Below are 23,138 nucleotides of genomic sequence, written 5' to 3'. Positions count from 1 at the left end.
CACCATCCCCACGGTGGTTTTCCCGCTGATTGAGGGTTTCCCTAGTCAAAAAATCATTGTGTTATAGTGTATGGTGGCTTTCAATTGTGCATCATTGTTTTAACTGTTGGAGATCAGTTTTATAAGTTGGTTTTATCAATATTGACTTCCAAGACTGAAAAACTAATATTTCCTTGCAAATTTAAAATTCGGAAGATTGCGATGTGTAAAATTTGATTTCTTGTCGCACACCGACTATTGTGGCTTCTGCATCTTTGATATTATTTTATGTTCATGAGAGTTGTACACCATATTATATTAGGTTGTGTGCTATAAAAGGGCAATTGGAAGTGTTTCATAGGATTTTGGTTGATTGTTGCTAGATTTCTCATCTCCAACACAACCATCCCCATTTGTGAGTGCTACTTTATTGGACATGCGGATTTTGGAGGGTTGTTTCAACCTCGCACACCCAAAATGGAGGATATCAAGTAACAACCAATGTTTGAGTTGGATGGATTAGGGATGTTGTACAATAAAGATATTTGGAATAATCAAATCTTATTTCTAACACAGTGTAATGGTCTGATAACTATACATTTACTATAAAGAAATACAATATGCATTTACAATCAACTATTGTGAATATCGTTGGGCATAAAAAAGATACCTGAGAATCTCATCAGACAACATAAAACAAATAGAATTTTAAACTATTTTTATGATAATATAAAATACCCTGTAAACCATCATTGAATGCTCCAAGATTGCTCAATATATAAAAGCATGACTATAATAGATGTGTTGGATATATACCAATGTAAGAGCCTCATTATCATTTAAACCAATTTTGAAGTGCTTTGTCTCCATGTCATGATCTGCATCAAGTAGCATTTGATAGGTGTGGATGTTTTTATCTTTGTACTCCTCATTGCGGTAGTATTGCTCCATGTTTGTCATAATCTGCATAAATGTAAAACAAAAGTTGACCAGAAAATTAAGTCTCAAAGGTCTAACAGTTTCAACGAAACAAATGTTATCGAACCCTTAACCATCCACTTCTATAATACAAAAGAAACACTTAGCTAAGAACTAGAGAGAAATGGTATGGAATGAAGAAAATGTAGCAAAATTTGCAATCACTACTTTAGCATGAAACAAATATATATATATAACAGAAATAGAACTAAATACTGAGCCAGTTTAACAGTGATATTTGTGTATTTATTCTGGACAAGTATTTTATCTTTTGCATTGCTAAAATATTTTCTTTTATCAGAACAAAACAGAATTAACTACTTCCTATAATTATTTCTGTTGTTTCTTGTTTGGACTTCCCAATTTTTCGCATCAACATTTTCAATCCCACTCTGTGATCCAACATTGGGATGAAAAAAATCTCAAGAGAAGAAACATGGGAAGTTGCAAATCTCATAACGATAAAAAATAACCAGCCCACAATTGAGAGAAAGAGGTTGCATACCAACCAAAGAATGCTAAGATAAGAGCAAGGTCAAACAATGAAAAATAACAGAGAAGGGAGGACAAAGAAGAGGCCAAAAGATGACAAAAAACAAAAACTAGAATAGAAAATTCAAAAACAAAACAAATGAGAACTTAAAATATGAAAAATATAAATAATAATAGTAAATAAAACATATATAAAAACACCCATACATCGGAAGATATTACAAAGATGGTTGAGCTCTTGATATATGTATTTGTCATCACACATACGGAAGGCTCTCATGGTAAGAAACTTTTAGAACACCCATATTTTTACTAGGGTTATAATGAGATGAGGCATGCAAATAAAGGTATGTGGGTGTATGTGTGTGTGGAACACACAACAACCAAGGGATAAATCTCACATTTGATGAGCAAAATGTCAAGGAAAGGAATTTGGTTGTCAAACTTGTTTTATTGATGAACGAAATACAAGGGACAATGCTATTGAGGTAAACACAAAATTCTTCCAATTTTTGCAGACCATGAGACCAGGAAACATTGATATCATCTACATACCTCTTCCAACAAGTTTGCAATGATAGGAGAGGGGAGAATCCATAGCTACCCAATTAACCTAATCATAGAGAATGCAATGGAAGGAAAACGGTTGATCTTAAGCATAACTCAACTAGTTTGGGAATCTCTTCATTAGATTTGCATCAGACTATCTCTATGGAGTTAGGAAAGGGGACCTTGGTGGACAGAAAAATGACATCAAATTTACCTACCAAAGAGGCAATAAGTTTGATAAGGAAAGAAGCCAATTCCTAAGTTGCAAAGCATGCTGTGTGGACTATGGGCCTAATAGGAATGCTGGCTTTCTGAATATTTGGGGCACCATACATACGAGGGGCCACTCATTTAGAGGGTAAAAGAAGCCTTTTTGCGTCTTCATCAAAAGAGGAATTGAAAATGGCCAACCTAAACTTCCTCAAAATTCTAGTACAAGGGTTGTGCAAAAAGATTTTGTAACCGCTCATACCTGAGGACAATTGCATCATTTTGGTTATGTAGTTGTGCCTATTCATAATGACGGCAGGATTACCTTTATCACCTTCGGTAATGATCAATTCATTATTGTGCATGAGCTCATCAAAGGCGAGACTTTAAGACATAGAGATACATATACTAGAGGAGGGCATGTGTGAAGAAGCAACAAGGATCAAGGATGAGGAATCCAAGAATGACGATACAGTAGGTTCCAAATAAGCAAGACATGGACACCAAGGTGTCAATTATTGTAAGGAAGGTACAGAGCAAACAAAAAAATTGCACAAAGAAAACATGAGAAATAATGTTGAACATATCTTGGGGTTGCTGCAAGAAGTCATTGACCGAAGAAAATTACATGTTGAGCTCCCCAAGAGAGATTGTTAAACAAAGCACACCCTAGAGGGGACATCCCATGACAAACCAAAGGTTGAGCATTTGAAAGACATGTCTCATCATTGATGCTAGTTGCTGAAGAAAGGTGATGTGCAAAGAGAATGGGCACGGATATGGATGGCAGATAGGTGTGAGGCATTGAAGGAGTGTTGGTGCATGAGTACCTAGAAGGTCAAGTAGATGCAACATGGAAAAAGTGATCAAGGGAGAAGTCCAACATGTCATCTATGATAATCTAAGGCCAATTATGGCATTTGGTGTGAACAATAGTAATGTAAATGTGAAGTGTCCTAATGGTCCTGAGAGGACCATAGGACCTAAAAATGCATGTAATGGATCAAAATCTTGTAAAGAGCTAAGAGAAACCTAGGAGGGGTCTAACGGTGTCATGAGATCATTTGGTGGAGATTACAATGAATTAGGTCAGTTAATATCAACATTTTATAGATTTAAATTTACATTTTTGGAAACAAACGGCTAGTAACTTCTAGGAAAGACACTGGTCTTTAGCATGTTTAGGGAGTTTAGTTTCATCAAAACCAATTGGAATCGGTTTGGGAGGTTGAAGCAATATGTATAAAGCCTTATTAGAGTGTGAGATATGGGGTGGTAATTTGAAGGCATAGATTGTACAAGCTATTGTAAATTCATTAATTAAATTCAAGTTTATTGCAAATCCTTTGCAATTGTATATATTTGTATGGAGTATCTTGGGTGTAAGGAAACTCTAGCATGACTCAAACATATTTCAGTTTTTGTCTTTTCAATAAGGGCTAATTTAGTGCAAAGTTTCCATTTGTGGAAACTTATTATTTTTAGTAAGTTGGTCTTACGAGCTCAGAATGTTTTGATTTCACAGATGGAAATTCATTTTAGTTATATCAGCTTGCCAGTTGAGTAAGATTGTCATACCATATGTATTGCAGAAGTTATAGAGGCCTAAATGGCTCCGAAACAAGGTCAAACCTTGGCTAATGGACGCTTGCACAACCAATTGTTGGAGATCAAGAGCTGTCAATTTCGAAAAATACCTATAGTTGTCAATCGAAGCTATGATTTGAATGTTATGGCCTTTAAAAGTTGGGTTATCTAAAGTTATAATTTATAATTATTTTGAGCCGAATTTATGTAATAAATATGAAAATAATAATTATTTGGGGATCGATCAACCTTGAGGGTTCGGGCTATATGTCTAGAACCTTCCTAGGCAGTGGAAAATTGCCTATATAAGGAAGGCGTGAAGGGTTTTCTAGGGTAGTTCTAGGTGGTAGTTTGTGACTGTGTTGAAGAATATTGTAAACACGCCCATGTGGCCTTGCATATTGTATTTGTCAAAATCTGTGATTCCATACTTATAGAGATAATAAGAAGCCCATTTTGAGCTCTATGAATTTGTTGTTGCTTCTCTATTTTTGTTATATGATTGTGGTACTAAGGGGAGCACCCTCCATCAAGTGGTATCAGAGCAAGAGTTCCCAAGTGTGTAGACAGATCACCAACAGTAAAGCAGCTTGCACTAGGACCATCATTTGAACTGATTGTGTAGACAGATCAGCGATTGTGAGGCAATTTGCACCAAGATTGTGGTTTAGGATTTCAATGATAAATGCAAAAATATCTCCATGAATGGAACGAGTTGTGCCACATGAGGTTAGAACCCTTCAAAGGCAAATGCAAGCATTACAAGAACAGAATTGCAAGGGTATGAATCTTGTCATAAGGGATGAAAGTGAGGATGAAAAAAACAAGGGAGGAAATGTTGTTCTAGAAGGAGAAGAGGAAGTTCTAAACCAAGAGGAAGAAAGGCTTTTCAGGGCCATTTCCAAGCTTGGAAAGACACCCAAGATTGAGAGTTCCCACATTTTCAGGAAATCTTAACCTGGAGGAATTGATTGACTAGATCAATGAATTGGAAGAATATTTTGAGTATGAAGATATCGAGGATCCTAATAGGATCAAATTTGCAAAGGCCAAACTGAAGGGTCATGCAAAGATTTGGTGGTAGGAGATTTAATTGAAGTGAAATAGAAGAGGAGAGAACAAAATCACAAGATGGGATCAAATGATAAATAAATTGAAGCGACAATTTATTCCAATTGATCATGAGATTGATCGGTCAAAGAAAATGCAAGGGTTGAAGAAAGCAAGAAGATTTTTCCAGGAGTATACAAAAGAATTTTATCGAATCCTCATTGGAACAGGCCATGTACAAAATGACAAGGAGAAAGTTGCTCATTACATTAATAGCTTGAGGCCAAGCATTCAGAAGGAGTTGACTTTGGTCAAAATAAACAATACAAAGAGGCATACCAATTTTCCCTAAGGGTAGAGGAAACACTCATGTAATGTCCCCATTTTAGCAGTTGACCAAGTGTGTGTGCGTTAGCCTTGTTCTACATGGTCCCGAGGGCTAACGAAGGGTTTAATGGTATCTTGGAGTGTTTTGGCCTAGTCATTTCCAGTTTGGGCCAAAACGAAGTTGATTTACTCAGTTTCAGGCATACTTACTATTTTTAGTAAGTCGGCAGGACACAGTGCAGGTCAATTTTGGTGATTGGATTCGATACTCCTCGGTGAGAGCTTTCCGATGAGCTATCACTCGCATTATTCGGAGTCCGATTGCTAATACATTTTAATGCCTGAAGTTTTATTAAAGTAACGTCTAATTTAATTGTAAAATATTAAAGTGTTACTTTAATATTTATTTTATGGTGATGTGTACCCAAGGGAGACATAAGGGGTATTTTAATATATGTTTTATATTACACATCTTTATCCCACATTGCCCATATGAGTTGAGCGAACCCGTGGGAATAGAATAAAAGGAAGCATTTGTAGCTTCATTAGACAGGTTGAATATGAGAAGAAATTGGTGTGTGAGTTGCAGCTTTGTTCTTGGCATTTGAGAACGTCTATCCTCTCTTGTAACATTCTAGACGTCATTCCCTTGGGGTTTGGCCTTTGGAATTCTTTGTTATTAGCTTCATTATCAGGCAATTTAGTTGCATTTCCGGCTACAGGCAGATTTGGTATTTTGCTCATATCTTCTTCACTACTTGTCCGACGCTTATGCCGCTTAGAGGGAATGGTATTATGAAGATAGTGGACTGATTGAAGGACAAAGTATTGTAGCAGCAAGTCCGTAAGCATGGGCTGGAGTATTATGTCAATACTGCTGAAGTAATTAGTGAGTTGATAAATCTGCTATGTATTTCGTTTTATGAATTCTGAAAATAACATTTTATTAGCAGCAATTCATTTCCACTTTGCATATCATTGTAGTTTCTTTCTTGTTTATGTTGTATGATACCAATTCCATGCACGAAACACAACAAACAATAAATGTTTGATTTCCAGAGTTATAAGGGGTTTAAAACATTAAACGGAGAAATAAGAGGTTGCATGCAAACTGTTTGACAAAATCTCTTTCAGCAAATTGGTTTAGTTTTTTGGGACATCCAGGGGTGCCCACTACAACTCAACAAGAAATTTGAGAGCAGGCAAAGAAAAAGCGGCCGTGGTGGTAGATCAGGTGGACAGTCCTATGAAGGTCACAATGAAGATCAAAAAAAGGATGGAGCCAACAGTAGTAGTAGAACTAACGGGAAAAATAACAATAACACAGAGATTTTAGATCAAAATAACACCAATTCTCATACTAGAATCATAAGATTTCATCCAACATGCTCGACTGTAAGGCCTTCTGGGTTATGGCCAAATTCAATGCAATTACAATAACAGTTTTGCAAGACCTTGCAAGATCCAACCACTAGGTAGCCCAGATCTACAATCTCGTAGAAACCCCAAGAAGAATCTAAACTCATGCTTGCAAGACACCAAGCAACCTTTTTGTTTTCCAAGCCACACTTAGCTACTAGCTCTGCCAAACTTCGCTCCTTTCAAGTACTCCATGCTGAACTGTATCACTCTAGACTTCACAAGACCCTCTAGTTATACTAAAACCAAGCCACAAGTCAGCTTAGCAAGTTACATTATATCTAAACCCTCAAACCACAAATCGGCTTGGCAACAAACATTAAATACATGAAATAACTAAATACTCAGGACAGGCCTCAAGCTTACAATGCATAACTAACTCATACGACAACATAAAACTACGCGCTCTTAGGCATAGGTCCACGTGCCACCCAACAATCCAAATCCAAAAGCGCACACGCTAACTCCCTTGGATTGAAGCTTGCGAATACAATCTCTAAAGTCTACGAATAAATCAAGAACACATTACCAATATCCACCAAAAAGGCTCTAACTCCAGCACGATTACTCCAATCATTATGCACACTTTGGACAAGGTTCCCCAATTTTCCTCAAACACATCCCCAACTATGCAAACCATAAGTCTACAAATCCAAGCTCAATGCTCCTACACACAGGATTGTTGACTACCCCAGGATGCTCCTACATCAGACACCCCAAGTACGAAGAAAATAAGTTCTCAATAGCTAGAAGAACATCTTCCTCGGTTCAGCTCATAAACCTCGAACTGGTTGTTTATATACATGTCCTCCCAGTTAGCAACTTGTACACTCTTGCCTTAGTTCCAATTCTTCAACTCTTTTCCTACAACTATCATCTTCACATCAATCTTGGGTGTGCCACGTCTGTTTTCCATGCTAAACTCTAACCCTTCGAGAATCCTTAACTCAACTTGCCTACCAAAACTCAAATTCCTCCTACCAAATTCTACATTCTGCAAAGGAATCAGGGAAAGTTTCATGCCACCCTTCTCAACAATAAACACATTCTTGACACAATCATACACTGCCCTGCAATCATATTGCCAAGGTCTACCAAGTAATATGTGACAACTACTCATATCCACAATATCACACAACGCTTGATCAACATACTTCCCAATCTTAAAATAAACAAGACATTGATCCCTTACTTCCAAAGCATGTTCATCTTGCAACCAACTGATCCTATAAGGACAATAATGTCTCACTCTCTTCAAACCAAGTTTCTGAACCATCTCTTCAGCAACTAGCTTATCAGTACTACAACCATCCACAATCACATTCCAACATTTACCTCTAGACTTACGAATTCTGAACGAATTCCTCCTTTGACAAGGCTCCAACACCTTGTTACCAAACAATACTCGTCGAACCAACAAGTTCTCTTCCACCTCAGGCTCATTTACTGAATCCACAGTCTCATTCACTACAGTAACTCTTTTATCACCAGGCTTTCGAAACATTGAAAAGCGCTATGTCCTTCTTCACCACATTTGAAACAAGTACCCTTAAATGCTCCTCTACCTGTTCTCTTCCTCTGTTCAACAGGTTTTCATTCATCTTCAGCAATCTATTTATCCTTCAAAAAGGGTTCCTTCTTCTCCTTCCCTCTAGAATTACATTGATGTCTTCTCTTTAGCTTATCTTCCGCCCTCAGAGCATACTGATAAGCATCCTCCACAGAATCAATCTTCAACATACCAATCTCATCCTGAATATTGAATCTCAGGCCATTAATATATCTAGTCACCTTTTCCTTAGAAAGTTCTCTATGTCCAATCCAAATTGATAACTTGTAGAACTCCTCTATATAATCCTTCATAATCATATCCTTCTACTTCAAATTCTACAATCTTTTAAACAATTCAAGTTCATAGTCAACAAGAATGAACTTCGCCTTCATTTTGTTACCATCAATCTCCATCTAGTGATCTTCATTTCACCTTCCTCTTCTCTATCTCTTTGCAATTCTTTCCACCATAAAGCAGCATGTCCTTTCAACTTAGTTTGTGCAAACCTCACTCTGAGTGGATCTCCAATATCCTCTAACTCAAAGTAGTCTTCCAATTCATGAATCCAATCAATCAGGTCTTTAAGATTCAAACTACCTGAGAAATTAAAAACATCCATTTTATGTTTCAACTTCAACTAAGCTCTAGATCTATCCCACTGACCAGTTCTGCCTTCCACGGGCCTCTCCATCCAATCAACCATGTCTTCACCACTAGATCCAAAAGCTTCAAAGTCCTTAGCAGCTTTCTCATAGCCATCTTCAATATCCACATTCCTCATTACACCAGCTATGCTTCTCATGATCTCAACGACCATATCATTCTTCATCAGCTTTATCTCAAATCTGAAATCTGCTTTAACCTTCCCTGAAATCTTAGTCTCCACAGCATCACATAGATTTGCAATCGCCCTAAGGTCCAATTTTCTTGGAGACATCTTCCAAGATCTTCAAAAAATCAATGCACCAAATACAAAAGATCAACTAGCTCTAATAACACTTGATGCAGTACAAGGCAAAAAAATCCCCAAAGTAGATGTCCTAGCCCCCAGCAAATACCACACAACGGAAGAATAACATTAACACAGAGATTTCGATCAAAATAACACCAATTCTCATACTAGAATCATATTATTTCATCCAACATACCCGACTGTAAGGCCTTCCAAGTTATGGCCAAATTCAATGCAATTAAAATAACAATTATGCAAGACCTCGCAAGATCCAACCACTAGCTAGCCCAGATCCACAATCTAGTAGAACCCCAAGAAGAATCTAAACTCATGCTCACAAGACACCAAGCAACCTTCTTGTTTTCCAAGCCACACTTAGTGCCCAGCTATGCCAATCTTTGCTTCTCTCAACTACTCCATGCTAAATTGTATCACTCCAGACTTCACAAGACCCTCTACTTATACTAAACCAAGCCACAAGTCGGCCTAGCAAGTTACATTAAATAAACCCTCAAGCCACAAGTCGGCTTGGCAACAAACATTAAATACATGAAATAACTAAATACTTAGGATAGGCCCCAAGTTTACAATGCATAACTAACTCATATGACAACATAAAAGTACGCACTCATAGGTATAGATCCACGTGCCACCCAACTATCCAAATCCAAGAGTGCAAATGCCAACTCCCTCAGGTTGAAGTTCACGAATACAATCTCGACTATTTGTCAATAAATTGGGAACACATTACCAACAGCCACCAAAAAAGCTCCAACTCCAGAACAATTACTTCAATCATTATGCACACTTAAGACAAGCTTCCTTAATGTTCCTCGAATACATCTCCAACTATGCGAACCATAAGTCCACATATTAAAGCTCAATGTTCCTGCATATAGGATTGCTAACTACCCCAAGATGCTCCTACATCATGGACAAGGGGGAGACTAGTGTTGAAGCTGAGGATTTTGCAGAACACTTGAAGAACATCCATGAGGAGGTGAGGAAGTGTATTACGAAGATGAATACACAGATAAGGCTAATGTAGATGGGCAAAGGAGGCATAAGGAATTTCAGATTGAGGATGAAGTCATGAGCCAGTTGTGGAAGGAGTGATTTCTAGTAGGTACATATAACAAGTTGAAAATGAAGAAGTTTGAACCATGAAAGATATTGAAGAATCATGATTCAAGAAATGCCTATGAAGTTAAGTTGCCCACTGAACTAAAAATTTCACCAATATTTAACATTCTAATGATCACTCTTCTTCTATGTTTACATATTCTCTCTTTGTTCAATATGGAAACTTTTTCTCTCTCTCTTTAGAATATTTATATTTCTCTCTATTTGTTCGTTATAGAAACGTTCTTGTGTATACTTGTATATATAGATCATCTACAATCTTTGTTTAATAACACATTTATTATTTTACCATAATATGGTAGCAAATCTATTTTTTTCAAAAAATAATAATTTCATTATCGAAATTTCGTAGTTTTTTTTCAAACTAGGTTTTAAAAATCCTTAATTTCTTTATGAAATTTTTAGACTTGTAAGATTTTCAAAATCTTTTGCTTATGTTCAACTTTTTTCCTTTTTGCAGGATTCTCAATATTTCTTTAAAACTAGACTACGGTTTCTGTTGTGTTTTTCTAGGTCTTTTTTTATCAAACTTGTGGTCGTTTTTCTTTCTGTTGCCTACTCAACCAACTTTATCTACCAAACGATTGTTTCTAGTCATTTTTATCTGCAGTTGAGGGGTTTTTTACTTGGTCGCAACTAGACGCATATTGTGGCTCAATTTGGCCATAATTTTACCTTTTTCATGGCTTTGTTTTCTACAAATCACCGCCATTTGACTGCTCTTTCCTTACTCATCATTTTTTGGCTAAATCGCAACTTCTTTTTTGGGGCATTTTGACCTTTGTTTTTCTACATATCAACTGCCATTGTACTATCTAGGGTTTCCCTTCAACCCTTTGTGTTTGATTTGTGGAAAACAATTTCATTTCAACCATTTTTCAAGTCAAATCTACCATTTTTTTGGTTTTCAAAAAAGACTAGGGTTTATTTCAAAACTCTCTTTTTCCATGTTTTCAAAAAAAATTGCATCTCAACTAGGTCAATCTTCGTTTTTTTGGGTTCATCATATTTTTGCCTCAATTTTTGAGCTAGCTGATATATAATCAAATTTCAAATTCTTTCTAGGTTTTTCAAGCTCTCTTCTAGGTGTCCTTTCATTTTTTTTTTGGTGTTTACTCAATCTGCCTTAAAATTCATGCCTTTTCAAATATTCACATTTTTAACCAAACCACCAATATTCTCTTAAAAGGCAATCAGCAATTCAACGAAAAGAACTACAACACCTGGAAGCAAAGAATGATGACAATCTTCGAGTACCATCACCTTGAGGTGCTTGTTCTAGGTACCGAGACTCATCCTACTCCAGTCAATACTACTAAAGAGAAGTTATGAGTATAATCACGAAGCAGTTATGCTTGTTAAGCTTTCAGTTACTAATAATCAGCTACCTCAAGTGTCGGCAGGTAAGACAGCTGCAGAGATTTGGAAAATACTGAAGAATATCCATGAGACATCAGACAAAAGCAGAGCTTTCTTTCTAAAGAATCAGCTATTCTCTATTATTATAGATGAGGGCATGTCCTTACAAGAACATCTCCTAAAGATTAAGGACATCAGAGATCAGCTTGAGAACATTGGTCATACAATGGAGGAAGAGGATATGATAGTCATTACTATGAAAAGTCTACCACCATGCTATGAGTACTTTATTGAAACACTCAACACTACTGCAACTAATGTTGACCTCAAACTTCTAGATTTGTACACCAAACTTCTGCAGCATAACAGTTGGAAACAACAATTTGGTAGCAGTGCTCCTTCATCGTCCTCTAAACAAGCATTTTCAGCCCAATCATTGTACAAGGATAAAGGCCCATCCCAGTCATCTGCTCAATCTCATAATAGCTCCAAGAAGAAGCGAATTTGGTCCAACTATTGCCACAAATTTGGTCATGTCATGCAAGAATGCATGACTTGCATTGCTTCTAAACAACGGAAGCAAGAAGGGTCTTGGCCACAAGCTAATATTGCATAACATGCAGAGCTCACTAATCAGCTCGAGTCTTCCTTTTATGCCTTCTACGAATTCTCCAGCAATTTTTTTTCATTTTGCTTTGGAATTAGATTGACCATTAAGGGAGGGAACTAGAGTTAAATCTCTCTATTTTTGCTTCTCTCCCTTCTTTAGATTCACTTATATTTATAATGGTCACTCTTCCATGTTTCCATATTCTCTCTCTGTTCAGTATGGAAACTCTCTCTTCAAAATGTTCCTATTCCTCTCTTTGTTCGTTATATGAACATTCTTGTGTATACTTGTATATATAGATCATTTATGATCTCTGTTTAATATTACATTCATTATTTTACCATAATAGTGTTGAAGATGAGGTCACAAAAGCGCAGATGAGTATTTCAGCAACTATTTCAGCTACAAAGGAAAATGAGCATATACTAGACAGTCGTGCTAGCAAAAGTACAAAGAATAGAACATATGAAGAATGTTTGGTCAAATGGAAAGCAAGACCTGTAGAAGATTCATCATGGATGACAAGGGAGGAGATTAACCGTCTTTGTTTTCCTCTGAACACCTGAGACATGACCCGGGTGTCTAATGCAGGAGCATCCTAGGTGTAAGGCCAATCTTGCACACCCAAGTATATTTTTCTTTTTTCTTTTCAATAAGGGCTATTTTTAACAAGAGTTATTATTTGTGGAAACTTATATTTTTTAGTAAGTTGAACTTACGAGTTCACAATGTTCAGATTTCATAGGTGGTTCATCTCAGTTATATCAGCTTGCCAATTGAGCTGCATTGTCATACCATATGTATTGCAGGAGTTATTGAGGTTTTTGGGTACAAAATCTTCAAGCTCAATTTTGAAGGCCTAAATGGCTCTGAAACAAGGTCAACCCATGATTGGTTGATGCTTGAGCAATTAAGCGTTGTAGATCAGAAGTTGTCATTTCTGAAAAGTACTTATAGTTGCCAATTGGAGCTAAGATTTGAAAGTTGTGGCCTCCAGAAGTTGAGATACCTATAATTACAATTTGTAATTGTTTTAAGCCTACTTTATGTAATAACTATGAAAATAATAATTATTTGGGGTTCGGTCGGCCTCGAGAGTTAGGGCTAGATGTCTAGAACCTACCTGGCCAGTGGAAAATTGTCTGTATAAGGAAGGCCCATAGGGTTGTCTAGGGTAGTTTTGGGTGGTAGCTCGTGGCTCTGTCTTGAAGAATATTGTAAAGAAAGCGCCTGTGTGGCCTTGCATATTGTATTTCTAAAAATCTGTAATTCCATACTTTTCGAGATAATAAGAAGCCTATTTTCAGTTCTGCCAATTTGTTGTTGTTTCTCTATTTCTGGTATATGTTTGTGGTACTAAGGGGAGCACCCTCATCAGTTTGATTGATTGATTTCAATGGATGCATATTGTAGACGAGTAGAGTTTAAGTAATAAAGGTTCTTCAAGACATTTGAATGGTCTTTTAAATCTATACCATCATATGTCCATAATAGTGCTAACGGACTCGAGGGTTTTTGTGTTGTTTATCACAGTTTTGAGAGTTTCAGGGTGAATGGGTCTGTTCTATGAATGTTGCTGACCGATTCTCACAGGATGGATACCAATAACATGTTGCAGCCTTTGGGCATTTTATTGTAATTATGTAAGATATATACCATATGCACATTGACAATGATTTGTGAAAGAAAATAAATTCAGTTAATTTTTTCAACAGTCACGTGAACACATGATTCAACTCTAATGTTTTGTATTAAAGATTTAAGATCTATATGATGAATACTGTATCAATATTATCACATGACTTATCAGAAATTTCCCAATTTATCTAGTAGTCATCCCCTTTGCCATCCCCTACACTCTCCTAAAATGGACTCCAAAAATCCATCCCTGAAAAGCACCCTGACAGCAATTGTTGTCCATGTCACAAAACTTGGTGTAGCATAGAAGAAACATCCTCTAAATAAGTATTACGGACAAATTTTAAGACAGCATGCACAATTCTACATGAGAGCCATTCAAAGACTCCTTTGCATAATATCCCTTTGTAGGAAATGCCTATTGTTTTTCTTTACCAACCGCACACCTTACACACATATCTTGTTTCCATTGAATAATCATTATTGCGGATTAGTTTTAAGACAGCATGCACAATTCTACATGAGAACCATTCAAAGCCTCCTTAACACACGTCCCTCAGTAGGAAATGGTTATTGTTTTTCTTTACCAACTGCACACCTTACACACATATCTTGTTTCCATTGAATAATCATTAAACCTTCAACCTTACTTAGAACATTCGATTTGGGAAAACATTAAAAGATGATGTGGACCAATACCTCTCACAACTCAAAATGTTATCAATATCCTTAACAAGTAACGCATGTGAATTAACTACAACTAAGTCAACTAGACTTTATATATGGCTGTTCCCACTTACTAGATCATTCTTCCCTACCCAACATATGTCACAAACAAATATCTACAAAATAACTAACAGACATAGTTTATGATCATTTTTTAGTGCAAAACCCACTATAAGCTCAAGACTTTGTCTACTTCTAAATTTCCACTACATTTTGGTGCCAATTCCCATTGGTGTGTCATAGGATTCATTTGCTACTATTATCAACCTTTACCAAGCATTGAACTCAAATATAACCAATCCCATGCTTTTCAAACCCCTAAAATCTCCAACAAAACTCTCAAATCAAAATCCCAGAAAGAACATCTAAATACCCAAAGCATCAATGTCTTGGACATCTAGACAAATGGACATGATTGATTGATGAAAAACTTCAAAATCTTGAACTTACAGATGGACAAAAACATAAACCTAAACTAACAATCATTTAGAATTGATCATGAAATAACACAATATTCATTCTCCTTACAAGGGATTCGATATATTCATTCTTTCTACTAAGTTCTTTATCACTTGTTGCCTCTTTAAAATCCAACACTACTAATCTTCACTAGATTCTTCACTTGTATTGTGAAATCCACCCCGTCACTCTCCCTTCATTGTTTATCTTACCATTTCCTGTTGACCACCCAATTTATTCTACAGTGGTTTCTAAGAATCTCCAATCTATTTCGTACCTACACTCCATTGTTCCCTCTTGAAAGTCTAATCACATAATCACTTCTCCTAAATCAGTCCAATGGCATTAATCTTCATTTTGTTTTTATCACTTGCTCACAACACTCTAGTTAGATACAGCACTATTTTTAGTTTTTAATATTAGTTTTGAGACATTCCCACAGATTTCAAAAAGAAATGGTATTTTGAACTTCTAGGAACAAGTGATTCGATATGAAAAGTTCAAAAAAGGCTTCCTTGTGACATTGATCAAGCTATTCAAAATTTGTCAAAGGCATTGCTTCCTTTTGACTATTGCCTTGTCAAAATCTCAATCACTAGCAACTATACGGCCGTGAGTTTCTTGAGGCCCCACACACTAAAATTTAGACTAGTTAGTTTCAGAGCTTATGCAGAAATCGATTTTGAAAGTTTGCCATGACAATCAAGGGTTTTGACCTATGACTAGAGATTATTCTAAATGTTTCTGATAAGAGTTTTGACTTAATTTTTCTATATTGAATGACATAAAAAAACGAACAAATAATGACTAAAAGGACATTAATAAGTTTTCAAACACCAAGAAGTATTGGTTTGCAACTAAATTGCAGAGATGCAAAACATAATCACCAACAGTTGACTATGTAGATGTTCTGTGCTATATGCTAAGTTTCTACACTCTATACTATATTTGCTATGTGCTACGTTTTCTGCGATATGTGCTCAGTTTTTACAACCCAGCAGAAAATGTTTTTTTGAACTTTGTCCTAGCCTCTGTCTGTGCCATACAGAATCTTTTGTAGTCTCCAAAAACATCCAGACAGTAACAGTTTCTGTAATGTCTGCACTTTGCATCTAACACATTGGCCGTTTTTAATGGCCGATACTATTTTATCTTCAATATGTTCCCACAGGTCTTCTTTCAGTTTTAGGTATCAATCAAATTTCCAGAGGAACACTCTTGTCCATGCATACAAAACCTTCATCTTCCTAAAAAACCAAGCATGAATGTTACAACTAGAGAAAGAATTCACAATACATGAGTGTACTGTGTAACTGTAAACATTTATTATTCAGAGAGAGCAAGAAGACTTGTATTTTGTGAAATCTGCATTGTGCAAGTTATTTAACTTCATATCATAAACACGTTAAGAATCTGTTTCATAAGAAAATATCTTATTCTAACAAAATATAGTAAGATTATATGATTGTTTGATGAAAAGAATTCAATCATACTGGTAGAAGTTCAATTATCACCTCTCCAATGTACTCAAACAGAAAAGTGCGTGCCATTATTTTCTCCAGTGTACGAACCCCCCAGCCCTTTCCTTCTTTTGTCATAAAGACCTGAGAAGATCAGAAGATGCAAAACCTTGGATTTCAAAAGTTCATCAAATCAACTATAAGGAAACCTAGAAAAGGTGGCACTTGAATAAAATGTTAAGAAGTGTCTTGTATCCATTCAGACTAAAAATATAGAAAAGTAACTTATTAAAAGAATTACAATAACTGAATAGCTACAGTTCTTACTGCTAATTTAGAGATTTATAATTTCAGGGAATAAGTTACAAATCCTAGTGAATATTGCTAAAATACTTCAACTATCTTCTGTAATGTCCCATTTTTTACTAAATCAGGAAATAGAGAAGATTACAATTTTCAAACTTCTTACTTTGTCAAATAATTGAAATCTTTATGGTCCTCTTAAGTGTTAATGAGCTGTGAATGCAACTATTTTGTTTGCTGAATCAGTTGAGAGTCTGAGACCAACGAACAGTCATTTCAAAACAAAATATTGGTGAATCACCTCTTGTTAGTTGTAGGTTACGCTTACAACATTTCTTTCTCCCCTTTCCATCAAAAAGAGAGCAGTTTTTGAGATAATCAAGGGGAACCAGCCCTTAATTTGGATGTCTACTTTTGTCATAGTGTACCCACAACCTGAAAGTATTCCCATATTTCACAGATTGGCAAGGTCTAGATTTAGCTAGGGTGTGAACCTTAGTGATAACATGAACCAATATAGGATGGGCATAAAAAATACAAGTATTTCTTGAACACTCAAAGGGACAACTACATAATTTCTTTGGCTAGTCAATATAAAGGTGGTGTTTTCTCACACTTAATTGCGCATTTCTAGTCCTCAAGTTTTCAAGTCCATTTTAGTAATTGGAAAAGAGCTTCATGAGTGAGTACAGTGAGTCGGCATTTGGGAAAAAGATAAAATGATCTTGTTGTGAAAGGCAATAATATCTCTTGCACTGAAGAAGGGGTTATGAACTCTGTTTAGTTGAAAACCTGCACTTGTGTGGATCCAAAGCCAACTTCTTGTAGATGTGTGACTTAAAAAATTATGATCATAAATATACAAGATGATTAAAGTCTTAGTTGTCCTAGCTCATTGCAATGTTGCCAAGAAGCAAAAGTGAGAATTCATAAGTAAATTAGTACTAGTAGGGATGTGGAAAGGGATAAATATGTATTTGCAAATAAAACAAGACATCTTGCAACACGCTCTTGGAAATAAGATATTTTATTAATTTCAGTTTTGCTCAGTCTTGATCATACGAATGTACTTGTGTTGTAAGGGACAAATTCATGTAAAAATGAAACCAAAAGTTGAATATAATTTGCATATTTGGGTTCCTTTTTAAAGCTGTACAACTTTAAAACAACACCTCACAGTCTGTATGCAAAGCTATGGTTTTGTTAAGAGAGATAAGTGATATTTGGTCAAGGTGTCAACCTTTGGCATGATCACTCCAACAATTTAATCATGCAAAGTACCAGACACGTGTTCACCCCAACAAACTTTTTTGTTGCTAAATTGATGAATATGTTTGTGTATGGGTAGTGAGTTGGAATTTTGATCTTTTGGTGTTTGATAATATGATTGATGTTTGATCATTCATCTTCTTATCTTTTCGGTGATATTGTAAGCTGATAAGATGATAATCCATGTTTGGAAAATGTTGGCCCTCATGTTTGTGGTGTGTAGAGCCATCGTATAATAAAATCTCTAAGTATATATGTAGTGGGAACTATAGAGTTGGTATACCCAAAGCTCTAAAGACTATATGGGAGCTTGTGGGCTGATTGGCTTCATAAGTCATCTGTACTAAGAGACGTATTGAAGTGTGAACTATCAGTGCCCTATGTCACTGATAAGCTGTGAAATCTTTACAAAATCAGTCTTGTGCAAATAAGCAGTGAAGTGAGAAAATTTGATTGACACCGTGGTTATTTTAAATTATGAAAGAGGCACAATTTTCTATACAGTTTTTGTGAAAATGTGCATTAAATAAATTTACAATTGTTTATTTTTCTACAAAAGTGGAATGTTTTGCCAAAGCTATTACCCTACCAACAGCAGATATTCAAAATCTCCTTACCGAAAACCCATAAAATCAATCCATCATACGTTTGAAGTTGGCAATCACAAAATACCGTCATTGCCAGATATAGAAATTGTGAAAGAATACTCCTAAAACAGAAACCAAAACCAAAACCACTTCAAACTCCTGCAGATTTGTATAACCATCATAAATTAGCCTTTATTAGAATTGATTGTCTAATTACTTGATCCAAGAAGTTTGGGGTGCCACTTCTGCTTCTGAACTCTGAAACAATCTACAAAACAGATAATGAACTTTTAAAAAGGCAAAGGCTTTGATTCCAGGAAATCTTGGTTTTCATGAAGATAGGTGAGATTAAGACACTGTTAAGAATTTATGAAAGATGAAAGACCTAAGAGATTATGTCATCAATGGTTTCCACAAGTCATTTGGAACATTTGTTCTGTCACAGACCCAAACTCCTACCTTTGAAATAAATGTTCATATTTGTTGCAAAAAGAAAACAGATAAATGCAAAATGGAAAAGTTGATATAAGAATAATATAAGAGCACACTTGGTGCAAACATAAAATGAAAATGAAGAAAACTAACTACTGATTCACAATCAAACAACGTGTTACTATTCTCGTAAGTTCAGCCACATAATAAAAGAGAGCTAGAAAAAAATACGATAAGTCTCATTATAAGTTGTGGGATCAAGATAATGTGGCAATTGAGGGAGAGCAAGAATGCGAGGAGATATACCATGCTTTTCTGGAACCTTTTAATGATAGCAAACATACAACCAATAGCTGGCTTTTTAATCTTGAACATCTTATTATTACACCTATCACAAAGACTAGTGAATCAGGTGCAATATTGATTCTAGTTCTATGAAAATTGTTTTACAGGTGATGATAGAAGTTAGAACACATGTAGTAGAAAGGATAGGATATTTTCAAATCATTCTCAAAGGCTAACTAAAATAAATAGTCAAAGAAATTGCAATGTCCTCCACAAAAGAAAGACATTAAATCCGTAATTTAAAATTAAATGACAATATCTCCTAATTAGCATTTAATTTATCTACAAATCTTTCACTTTCATTTATAAGATTTTATCATAAATTAGTGGACTGTTTTGTAAGACCACCTGCAGGATCTAACTCACCTACTTCTGATAATTGTTAGGCATTTGCTTTTTGCAATGACTTGCACTCATACATAGGCTTTTAAACACTTGTAAGCTCAAACCAGATTTAATCTCTTAAAATCATACATATATAGAACAGACATTTCGACATACACTTGGTAGACATATTATTCTGAAAATGCACCAGACTATTCTGTTAGATTTGTATCAGATATAATGCCAGAGGAATTTTAAATATTTCTTCTTTCACTGTGAAGAATCTGGATTAACTCCTGGTTGATCTCCTTTCAATTTGATATGATATTTCTTTTGCAGAACCGTACTAGAGGATGAGACAGCAGATCTGAGAGAATAATTTATTGTTGTAGATCTTATACCTATGTTAATGTTACTGCACTTGTAATGGCATTCACTTATTGTATGTGTTTTCCAAGTAGCATTTGCAATATATATATATATATATATAGAGAGAGAGAGAGAGAGGCATGTCCAATGTTGTCGGCATATATGTAAATTGCCATCGGGAATTATAAACTATTAGTTAGTTAGCGGTGAACATTTGGTGTCGTCGTCAATTTGAATCCGGAAAGTGCAATGTAGCGAATGGCATAAATGGGAATACCCGCACCACAGAACATCCAAACTAATGATGACGGTGTTACGGAGTTGTACGAAGGTGAGCGTGCTCTGGCGGAGAACTTCCATATACTTTTTTGTGTGACAATTGAAACGTTCCTTCGCAGAGAAGCCATATGCGAGGAAGTTCTGGAGGACACAATCTCAGATGCTCTAAACATCAGCCCTACTGCCAACCGACTTTTGCGCAAGCATTCCTTGCCCAAGTACGGCGACGCGCGGAAGCCAATAGAGCAGAAGTTGAGAGGTCCAGAGAGGTTGAGGCACAGTCTCAAGAGGACTTAGCCAATCAATTGGCTAAGCAGCAGGTGGATTGGGCAGCCGAGCAAGCAGCACTCTTACAGGATAAGAAAAGGACTGAAAAGGAGTTAGCGGAGGCTAGAGCTAAAATAACAATGAGTAGGTTGGCCTATGCATAGAAGGAAGACCAAGGAGGCGGCACTTTTTCTGAAGGAAGCTATGGAGGTCAATTTGAGGACACAGAAAGATTTACACATCCACAAAGACCAAGTCCATGAGTTGCGAAGGATACTAGACACTCCAGGAATGCACCCTCCTCCCTCTTAGTCTATATTTTTTGATATATTTAGTAGTCTCCAAATTTGTAAGTCGTCAAGAGATAGCCTTTTCTTATAGGGGGGATGATGTTTTTGGCAAATATGTAAATTGCCATCGAGAATAATAAACTGTTAGTTATTTTGTGGTATGTACCGAAGCGTGGTCTATTACGCAATGGTTGAGTCGCACCCCTTCAAGTCCTATATGTACACTCCTGTTGGAGATACGAGGCATTAATCATATACTATTGTACATCTTTGTTGTCTTGTATTGTCAATGATGTAACCAAAACCCTGAGCTTTAATGAAAGATTCATCTTGTTCCTAAGCATCTCTGTGTTATGTTTTACATTTAATCCTATTTACCATACGCGGTGAACATCCAACGTAGAGATGTGTCTCTACGTGAATATGATTCACGTAGGGACATGTCTCTATGTGAGACATGCCCCTATCTAACATAATACTGCCGATTCATAACATCTTGATGCTCGTCTATCTAATCGGTTATCATGCTAACACATATTTATATGTATAAAGCAATGCATTGTATTGACTTAAAATGCTCAATAAATTGATTAATGTGGTTCAATCGTTAACAATAACAAAGGTATCATCATATATATAATTAACATTTATTGGACAGATAATAACACCGACAAATGTATGTGGGTGTGTATGCATACACATGTCAATCTAATAAACACAATATTACATAGGTGTGCACACCTGAGGTAAAACCAGCCCGCACTGGGTGTGCGTACTTCCCAGGTGCGAGTACATCACGAACCCGTGCTTCGCAACCATCGCCAAAATGCAGCCGCACCGACGACACACCCGGATGGGACTCGAGTGCGGAGGTGCAAGGGTGCACATGAGGTGCATTTGGCGGCATGGTCAAAAGGTCACAAAAAAAAAAAGTTTGTGTTATTTTTTATTGTTTTTAAACATGGGAACCTTATTTGAGTGTGGGTCCCATGAGGTTTCTCTCAAGGTTTAACAAGCCCACTACAACTCATTTTTATTTCACATTTCCATTTCATTGTTTTAGAGCAGCAAGGAGCAAAGAGAGAAAGATGTTGGAGGAGTTTGTGAGAGCTTAGTGAGTGATATTGCAAGGGATTGCAAGATCAAAAGTAGCAAGAAGATATGATTTTGCAAGTGATTCATCAAGTTCAAGGTAGGTTTTTTTAATTTTATTGTTTTTTTGTTCTAGAAATCAATTTATATTTAGTATTTACTTTAAGCTTTGCCTTTAAAAATTAATTTTCGAATGTTTGATTCTTGAATCTTGTTGATACTAGACAGTTCTAAACTTCAATGTTATTGTTTTTTTATTATTATTAATATTGTTCTATGATTTTTATTTTTAATTTTTGTTATTAAAATAGGCTGAAACATATTTAGCTTACTATTTTTATAATTTCTGAAGTTTTAAGTAGGCTGAAACTAGTTTGTTTTAATGTTTTTAAAAATAATTATTAATTACTTAGGCTGAAATGTAGCATGATTCATAATCATTTTTATTTTGTGAAATGTCGTTTTCTAAATGGCATCCAATCAAAGTGTAGAAGACATGGAAATTGATGAGGGAAGTGCATCTGAATATGAGCCTAACGCTGAGGGAAAATATCATGGGCTTGATGTAGAGCCTCCTTACGTTGCACCAAGGGTGCCTTCAATTAATTGCCCTTCACAGATTTTGGCAGAGTTTGCTAGGGGTCCTTATGATCCAAATCCTCTCTGACACAATTTGCTATGAGAATTACATGCCCTATAGCTACAAGTGGTGGCAGGCGGAAATGGAAGTGTAATATATGTGGCACAGGATGGTTTGGCAGCATTATGAGAGTTAATGCACACATTCCTTTTTGCACTGGTTATGGTGTGAAATCATGCCTATTCTTCGCAAATTCTGAGAATGTGAAATACTGAATTAAAGTAAACAAACTATGGGGCATTCCCGATGATATTGAAGTCCCTTTGCCTAAATCATTGGCTGCCAGACAACAGGTACAAAATATACAACAGTTACAGGGGCAGCAAGATACATCTACATATATCTTGCATGAGAGAGCAGGGACTATGTCACCTACACCATCCTTTTCTTCACCTACACTCAATTCAACAGCGGATAGCAACATGGGGAAATGGAAAGCAAGTGCAAGTCC

The 23,138-nt window shown here is 36.1% G+C and overlaps 1 protein-coding gene across 1 annotated transcript in view; it reads right to left on the bottom strand.

Moving 5' to 3' along the window:
• The window catches only part of LOC149543102 (uncharacterized), a 195,210-nt gene that overhangs the window by 35,218 nt on the left and 136,854 nt on the right, over positions 1-23,138 (bottom strand). The window contains exons 12-13 of the mRNA XM_089798010.1: positions 16,545-16,634; positions 796-942 (exon numbers count right to left, since the gene is read on the bottom strand). Coding sequence (XP_089654136.1) covers positions 796-942; positions 16,545-16,634 — 237 coding nt within the window. The remainder of the gene's footprint in view (positions 1-795; positions 943-16,544; positions 16,635-23,138) is intronic.

The sequence above is a fragment of the Cupressus sempervirens genome, chromosome 8, assembly GCF_028749045.1.
Source record: "Cupressus sempervirens isolate cs-2001-9-10 chromosome 8, ASM2874904v1, whole genome shotgun sequence".
Classification (NCBI taxonomy): Eukaryota; Viridiplantae; Streptophyta; class Pinopsida; order Cupressales; family Cupressaceae; genus Cupressus; species Cupressus sempervirens.
Note: the sequence above shows the minus strand (reverse complement) of the source record. Positions and strands in the feature narration are given on the sequence as shown.